At 35.5% G+C, this 9,028-nt stretch overlaps 1 protein-coding gene across 1 annotated transcript in view; it reads right to left on the reverse strand.

Annotated features, from left to right (window-relative positions):
* The window catches only part of LOC106474920 (carcinine transporter-like), a 33,591-nt gene that overhangs the window by 21,139 nt on the left and 3,424 nt on the right, over window positions 1–9,028 (reverse strand). Inside the window, exons 2-3 of the mRNA XM_022403176.1 lie at window positions 4,824–4,927; window positions 4,157–4,311 (exon numbers count right to left, since the gene is read on the reverse strand). Coding sequence (XP_022258884.1) covers window positions 4,157–4,311; window positions 4,824–4,927 — 259 coding nt within the window. The remainder of the gene's footprint in view (window positions 1–4,156; window positions 4,312–4,823; window positions 4,928–9,028) is intronic.

A 9,028-nucleotide genomic window follows, 5' to 3' on the forward strand; every position in this document is an offset into this window, starting at 1 on the left:
TATTTACCAACACTAATAGCACCTAATGAGTTTGAACAGTAGTATTTACCAGCACTAATAACACCTAATGAGTTTGAATATTAGTATTTACCAACACTAATAGCACCTAATGAGTTTGAACAGTAGTATTTACCAGCACTAATAACACCTAATGAGTTTGAATATTAATCTTTACCAGTACTAATAGCACCTAATGAGTTTGAACAGTAGTCTTTACCAGCACTAATAACACCTAATGAGTTTGCATAATAGTATTTACCAACACTAATAGCACCTAATGAGTTTGAATAATAGTATTTACCAGTACTAATAGCACCTAATGAGTTTGAATAATAGTATTTACCAACACTAATAACACCTAATGAGTTTGCATAATATATTTTACCAGTACTATTAGCACCTAATGAGTGTGAATAGTAGTCTTTACCAACACTAATAGCACCTAATGAGTTTGAATAATAGTATTTACCAACACTAATAGCACCGAATGAGTTTGTATAATAGTTTTTATAACACTAATAGCACCTAATGAGTTTAAATAGTAGTCTTTACCAACACTAATAGCACCTAATGAGTTTGTATAATAGTCTTTACCAACACTAATAGAACCTAATGAGTTTGTATAATAGTATTTACCAACACTAATAGCACCGAATGAGTTTGTATAATAGTTTTTATAACACTAATAGCACCTAAAGAGTTTGTATAATAGTCTTTACCAACACTAATAGCACCTAATGAGTTTGTATAATAGTCTTTATAACACTAATAGCACCTAATGAGTTTGTATAATAGTCTTTACCAACACTAATAGAACCTAATGAGTTTGTATAATAGTATTTACCAACACTAATAGCACCTAATGAGTTTGTATAATAGTTTTATAACACTAATAGCACCTAATGAGTTTGTATAATAGTCTTTACCAACACTAATAGCACCGAATGAGTTTGTATAATAGTCTTTACCAACACTAATAGCACCGAATGAGTTTGTATAGTAGTCTTTACCAACACTAATAGCACCGAATGAGTTTGTATAATAGTCTTTACCAACACTAATAGCACCGAATGAGTTTGTATAATAGTCTTTATAACACTGATATTTTTTACCCACTATAACAGCTGCTACCCTTGTTTAAACAGATGACAGTTAGAGAGAAGAAATTCACAAAATATGAAAAATGGGTTACACGATAACTGCTTGCAATAGTCATATACAAATGTGTGTGTTCATATATATATATGCATGCAATTTAATATTATGTTTTGTTCTGTATTTTCGCGTTTAATTCAACATATCATATACGCTCTTTGGAGTGCAATTTATACTTGTGTGAGTGTTAAATTTAAATGAAAATATAACAAAAAGCTATCAAATAGGAGGGTGTGAAAAGAAACACACTAAACAGTAGGTAATGCATTTTTCTAACATATTTTTAACGTGGACCGACATGGCTTATTGTTTAGTCCAATTCTGAATTTGACGGCTCATGGTTTGCGTCCCCTTGTCTGAAAAACGCGCTCTGCTCTTTAAGGTAGAGGGCGCGCTTTAAGAGTAACTGTGAAATCTTGCTATTCGGTGAGGTATGAGTAGCCCAGGAGTTGACGGTGGGTGAACTCTCCTAACGCCTCCAACCCCGAGAAAACGTTTTCCCTTTTGATGCTTGAAAAATGACTTTTTTTTTGTTTTGTCAATGAGCCCCTTGCTCTTTTATTGTCCTCTGCACGTTATTTTCTTCGTGATGTAGAATGTCAAACAAAATTGCCAACGGTAAATAAAATTGTTGGTATAAAATAACCACCTCAATAATTTCATCCAAGCAAACCTCTTAATGCGGAAAAAGGAAAATGTAGCGCAAACATTTAACATAAAACTAGATATTGCTTCTGTTCTCTTTTCTGTCTCGTTCGCTTCATCGTCACAACTTTTCATCAACAGGCCTCTTTTAAACGTAGCGAAAATAAAAAGCTTGAAAAACTGAAATGAAAATTTTCTTTCATGGTTATTTATTCATACACAGTACCCCCCCCCCCTCAGTAGCACAGCATTATGTTTGCTGATTTACAACGCTAAAAACCAGTTTTCGATACCCGTGGTGGGCATAGCAAAGGTAGCCCACTGTGCAGCTTCGTGCTTAACTTCAAACACAGTCAAGCTTAATGAAGTAGTATCCTAATACACACGTTATTGTTGTTTTCAGGGGGGGAGGTAATTAGAATTTTCGCAAAAAAATACCCATTGGCTATCTGTTCATAGCGTTCCTAATTTTGAATTATTAGAGGAAAGGCAAATAGTGCATAGGTGAGGAGAATGGGTTGCATCTAGTCCACATAGAATAATCAGGCGTCTTGTAGTAGTTGTGGACTTATTTTATGACCGAGAAAAAGGACACTTTGGAGGCGTTAGGAGAGATTGTGAGGAGAATGGGTTGCATCTAGTCCACATAGAATAATCAGGCGTCTTGTAGTAGTTGTGGTTTACGGTGCCTGCCGTTCGCTTGACTCAATTATCTCTATCTTCAATCTATCTGTATATCTATCTCTTATTTTATTTGCCGGACTAATATACTAAAAAAAGAGGGCGTCCCGAACAAACTAGACAATTCATAATCATTCGAGAAACTCCTAGCACACGCCACCAGTTTCACGTGACTTCCGCTGTCGTAACACTATAATAACATTTTCAGATCGATAGCTCACATGACTTTCACGTAGGCGTGCGAAAAATTTTCAGTCAAAACCGAGCGGTTTTTGTTGAATAACTTTGCACATGTGGCCAATACTTAGAACAGATCTGACAACTAATTTTAGGTTGTAAAGATCTATTAGTGTATTAAATTTGATAAAAATCCATGAAAGTTAAGTATGTCTTTCTATCAAACAAAGATGCGAAGAAAAAGAAATAGGAAGAAATGAAATCAAAATCATATATTTTATATCTTGTTTATTTCTTAATGGATTGTCTTGAAATTTGGTATGTGAAGTAAGGGTATAGTAGAGCATATTCACTGAAAATATGGGATAGTTTGAATTACTACAGTCTGAGCTACAGAAAATGGAAAATTGCTAAACTATCACTACTGTTAATAACACAGTGTGTCCTGGAGGTTGTTTTGGCCACACGACACAGTACTGCTTGTCTTGAACTAATCATTCATCAGTTGATTTTCGAAATGATCACAAGCATTTACAAACTTCCAACTAAAATTAATATCACTTCTATGGGAAACGTTTCAGTGACGTACACAGTGGCGTGACTGGGTGGGCTCAATCTCTGCCATTTTCGCTCTTACGCCTCCAAAGTGCCCTTTTTCTCGGCCATAAAGTATGTTAAAGTGTGTGAATCACTGTGATTTATAGCGTGTGTTATAAAAGTTGTTAAGTGTATTACAAAGTTGTATCGAGAAAGAATAAACTAGTTTTAATTAAGAAAGGACTTGTATCACTGAAGTTCCTCGGAAATAATTTATACCGGAAATTAAGGAAATTATCAAACGAGCAGATACGTAACAATGGCTTCACCTAAGAGTATAGGTGGACAGTGTTTAGTTTTTGTTATTCAGATTAAATAAGGCTGATTTAGAGCAGCAAATCTATAGGATGAAAGCACATGCTTATTAAGTACGTTATTATTTTAATTTTATGACAAATACGTGGACCTCATCAAGCTTTTTTCCGGTAAAATTTTAGATATAAATTCGCCCCTGAACGTATCATAAACATAACGTATTGCTTAAGATACTTTTTGCCAGGGGTTGCATAATTGTAATGACCAGAAATTTGTGGGCCGTATTTTGAATGGGGGTTGGAGCTATTGGTGACGTAACATAGGATAACATCTTTGTTTAATAACCAAGAAAAAAAAGGTCACTTTTGAAGGGAAAGTAATTTTACTAATAGCTAGCTAATTATTAAAGGCACAACCATTGACTGTAAATATAGTATCTGTACCAAACTGTTCTCACCCAACGTTTAATAACGAAGCAGTGCTGGCCAGAAATCAAGGTTTCGGTCGTGGCCTACAGGAAGCCTTATGAGAACCAAGGATTTACAGCAACGCTTGCCATCACTTCCGGCAATTGGCAACTGTACTAAAGTAAGCAGATAAAGAAAAGATAAGCGTAAGAAAGATGATATGATGATGTGTAACTTACGCATAATGTATGGCACTTGGAAAATCGTGGGAAGTAGTGAGCCGTTGATGAAGCGGAACACAGCAAACGCTGTAAAATTGGGTAGAACCAGAGAAATGACTCCAGACACAAACGTTACCAGGACACAGATGAAGAATGTCAGTTTCCGTCCTATTCTGTGGAATATATTTTACATCAATTGACCACGTGAGATTTACTTTGTTTGATGTTATTATTATTAAAAAAAAGTAATTATGAAAGCTTGTAATTCAATAACCAAAAATCAGAAGCGAGCGTCCATTTTGTAAATGGTCATGAAACTTGGTGACATTTTAAATTCCTTATATTTAAATTCTAATTTTCAAATCACCGACTAATGAATTACGTTTCTCGCATGTCAGCAAATCAAATTTGGAAACTGTTTAAAAAAGTGTTGAGATTTATTGATCCAACTCGGGACAATAAAGTAGAAACCACAACTTTATAGTGTAATATCTGAAGTTGATATAAGTTACTACTTTAGAAATTATAGTTTTAATATTATTATTGCAAACTGTGGTTTACTGACAACATAGAAACTATTTTTTATGGAGAACCTTTTGATTGTATTCGTGTTAGATTTTTCTGTTACTTATTAAAAAAAAACATATTTTTCTGACAAAAAAATAATAATAATTTCCTAACTTACCTGTCCGACATAATGCCATAAATTGGGGTCGCTACAGAGCCCCCTGCGAGGGCGAGGGTAAATATTAGTGAAGGCAGATGATTGTTTTCACAGACCAAATCCCACTGAAAAGTAAATAACGTACGTTATTAGCAGAAACAATATAACAAGTGCAATAGCTTAATTACTATCCTTAAGGGTTGTAAGTAGCACTAGCCTGAATCAAACTCAGTTTACAAAACAACAGAAGTTTATAAACCATTCTGATGCTTTATTGCTTTTGTTATTAATAACTAACTGGAGTACATACAAGACAGAGGATATAGGTAGAGGTAGAAGATCAGTGAATAGCAGGAACGAAAGTAGATATAGGAAGTCAATATATGGTTGTAACCAAAATAGTGATACAGGAAGTAAAAAGTGGCTGTTCCTGTGTATCTTATGTAACCGCTTTCCAGTGGCAGAGCGGTATGTCTGCGGAATTACAACGCTAGAAACCGGCTTTCGATACCTGTGGTGGGTAGAGCACAGATAGCCCATTGTGTAGCTTTGTGCTTAGCTTCAACAAAATAAACGAACATGTACCATTCTCTTATACAATTTGTTATACATTTTTTATGCCCCCCCCCCGGTTGGTTAGCGGTAAGCTTAACAGTCTAAAATTCGGGATTCGATTCTCCGTGGTGGAATATAACAGATAACACAATGTGGCTTTGCTCTAAAATAAACAAGCACATTTCATTTTAAATAAATAATAACAAATGCCAAGAGAAATTGATTATATCGTATTACATTTATCAGAATATTTACAATTTTAGTTTATTTTAGGGTTATATAGAACCACAATTTCTAATTTTGAGGTTCCCAGTGGGACATCGGTAAGTTTACGGACTTACAATGCTTAAAATTCAGAGTTCAATCTCTCGTGGTGGACTGAGCGCAGATAGCCCAATATGTAGCTTTGCTTAAGAGTCATTGTTAGTTTCCCATCAAGTGTTTGTTTTGAATTTCGCGCAAGCTACACGAGGGCTATCTGCGCTATTAGGCCGTCCCTAATTTAGCAGTGTAAGACTAGATGGAAGGCAGCTAGTCATCATCACCCACCGCCAACTCTTGGGCTACTATTTTACTAACGAATAGTGAGATTGACCGTCACATTATAACGTCCCCACGCTGAAAGGGCGAGCATGCTTGGTGGGACGGGGATTCGAACTCGCGACTCTCAGATTGCGAGTCGAGCGCCCTAACCACCTGGCCATGCCGAGCCCCCATCAAGTGTTTAGCCGAGACATTATTTCAAGCAGATTGTTCTAACTCTCAATGAATCATTCATTAAATTTGCCCTCCAATAATTTCATTACAAATTCTATTGGTCAAAATTTAAGATTTTTCAAAGTTAAGAGCTTAGTTTTTTTTATTTGTGAATGCTGAAAATTACAGTATTCTGGCCCACGTAGTTAGTTTTGTTTATTAGAAGTTACAAATTCAACAGATTCCCTTCTCCGTTTTAGTTGTTAATTTGTTTAAAGATTTTTGTTTAAAGTCTTTATTAAAACAATTGAAGAATCATACGAATTTATGCACGTATAAATAAGTTATTAGAATGATCGTAAGTTTTCGATCATAACACACGAAAAAAAAAACTTCTGGTCAAAGTTGTTAAGTGCATAAACACCCAAAAACTCTCTGGCGAGTATTGATGTTCTTTGGAAACCTCAACCCAGTATTAAGCCTATTAAGATTTTATGAATGCCTATGTTTGCTCTAAACATAAATAGATTCCCCTCCCCATCCTTCCCCAGTGGCTTAGTTGTAAGTCTGGAAGTTTCGACACTCGTGGTGGGCACAGCATAAATAGCCCATTGTGTAGCTTTGCGCTTAACAACAAACAAATAAATCTATACCTCAACTAAAAATGTCTTACTTCTTTCCTAAGTAATAATTATGGACATCGTCATGTTGTGATTAAGATTAAGTAATTTTCAGATTTTTCTATTTTCATATTTGATGTTTGTTTGTTTGTAATTAAACATAAAGCTACATATTGGGCTATCTGTTCTCTGCCCACCATGCGTATCGAAACCAGATTTCTAGCGTTGTAAGTCCGTAGACATACCGCTGTGCCACTAGGAGGCTTCGTATTTGATGAAAATATTTCAGTTGCTTATTCCGTATTGTCACTTTACCAGTAGTCAAAACATGGAGTTTAAAATAAGTTATATTTTAATTCACATTCACGTACATTTATGCTTGTTTCTTTAACTGACATTATCTGATTTAAACAACCATCAGTGTCTCTTGTACTAAAGCAGCATACCTACAGATAATGAATTACACGTTGTCTCTTGTACTAAAAGCAGCATACCTACAGATCATGAATTACACGTTGTTTCTTGTACTAAAGCAGCATACCTACAGATCATGAATTACACGTTGTCTCTTGTACTAAAGCAGCATACCTACAGATCATGAATTATACGTTGTCTCTTGTACTAAAGCAGCATACCTACAGATCATGAATTATACGTTGTCTCTTGCACTAAAGCAGCATACCTACAGATCATGAATTATACGTTGTCTCTTGCACTAAAGCAGCATACCTACAGATCACTAACAATATTTTCCTTTTAAATTAACCCGAAGAAGGACTCAGCATAGAATCTGAAACTTAATCCGTCGCGGGATCGAAACCCATTGCCGAACATGCTCGCCCTTTTAGCCGTAGGGGCGTCATATAGTATCAGTCAATTTCACTGTTCGTTGGTAGCCCACGAGTTAGCAGAGTTAGCTACCTTCCCTCTGGCCTGTCATTTCAAAATTAGGAAGGGAAAGCGTAAGCAGCGTTTGTGTAGACTTGCGCGTACATTCAACGAGCAAACAAACGTTTTAGCAGTTCATGCATATTAGATAAAAAGACAACTTTGACGAAATGAAATATAAGATATGTTCTCGCTATTTTGTGACTGATTTGCTATAATGCCAAATCAACTGTTATTCCGTTGAAGAACTTCCCAAAATGTTGTTATTTAGAGAAACTTTATGTGACGAACCTTTCTCAATGAAGACTGGGATGAAACAAATTGTTTTAAAGGTATACGTACCATTTATATAATTATGCTTTCAGTCCTGGGCTGACTGTGGCCCAGTGGTTAGCGTGCTAGACTATGAATCTGCGGGATAATTGTTCGTGTCCCGTTATCGAGAAAAATTAGCGCTTTACCTTTTGGGGTTGTGGATAAGTTATAAGGACGACAGTCAAATCTCCTGTTCGGTCAGATAAGAGTAGCCGAAAAGTTGTCGGTGAGTGCTGTTGATCAGCTGCTTTTCTATCACCTCAAAACTAGGAACGCCCACTACAGATAACCTTTCGAACCCCCCCCCCCACCACCACCACCAAGAGAACGGAGAGACGTCACAATTTAACAGTTCAGTTCAGTTGTTAGTAATGTTTCATGGATGATCCATTAATTCAGACAAACTATATAAAAGAGGTGTCATCCTAACATTTTGATTCGATGTTTTATAAAATCTCTAAGGGCTTGATACTTAAAAGACATGAACATACATTTCAACAGCTTGATTGTGGTCTATTAATGGTGACCTTGAGGTGACGGGAAGACTCCCTACTTAACAGTCCAGTTCCTGTTTTAACGTTTAGACTTAGAACATAACCAAAGTAAATTATTTTACGCATTTTTTTTTTAACCAGCACATTACACTGTACAATTTTGTATATGATTAAGACTAATGTTGTAAACATTGTTTGTAATATTTATCAGTGTTTTCTCTGGGTAAAAAAACAACATAAAAGTATCATCACGCTCCGATTTATACCAGTTTGAGGATATATAAACCTTCTGTATTGTTTTGTTTGTAGTTATGCACAAAGCTACGCAATGGGCCATCTGTGCTCTGCCCACCACGGGTATCGAAACCCTGTTTCTAGCGTTATAAGTCCGCAGACATACCGCTGTGCCACTGGGGGGCATAAACCTTTAGTAAGCTTTTTACTTATTAAACATGAACAAAATTGTATCTAGATATTTTGTTTTTGTAAAGTGTATTCAACATTTATATTAGTAAAGAAAGTGACAAGACATAGTATTTAAAGAAAGTGACAAGACATAATATTTAAAGAAAGTGACAATACATAATATTTAAAGAAAGTGACAAGACATAATATTTAAAGAAAGTGACAATACATAATATTTAAAGAAAGTGACAAG

Source organism: Limulus polyphemus, unplaced genomic scaffold (assembly GCF_000517525.1).
Source record: "Limulus polyphemus unplaced genomic scaffold, Limulus_polyphemus-2.1.2 Scaffold7853, whole genome shotgun sequence".
In the NCBI taxonomy this organism is placed as follows: domain Eukaryota; kingdom Metazoa; phylum Arthropoda; class Merostomata; order Xiphosura; family Limulidae; genus Limulus; species Limulus polyphemus.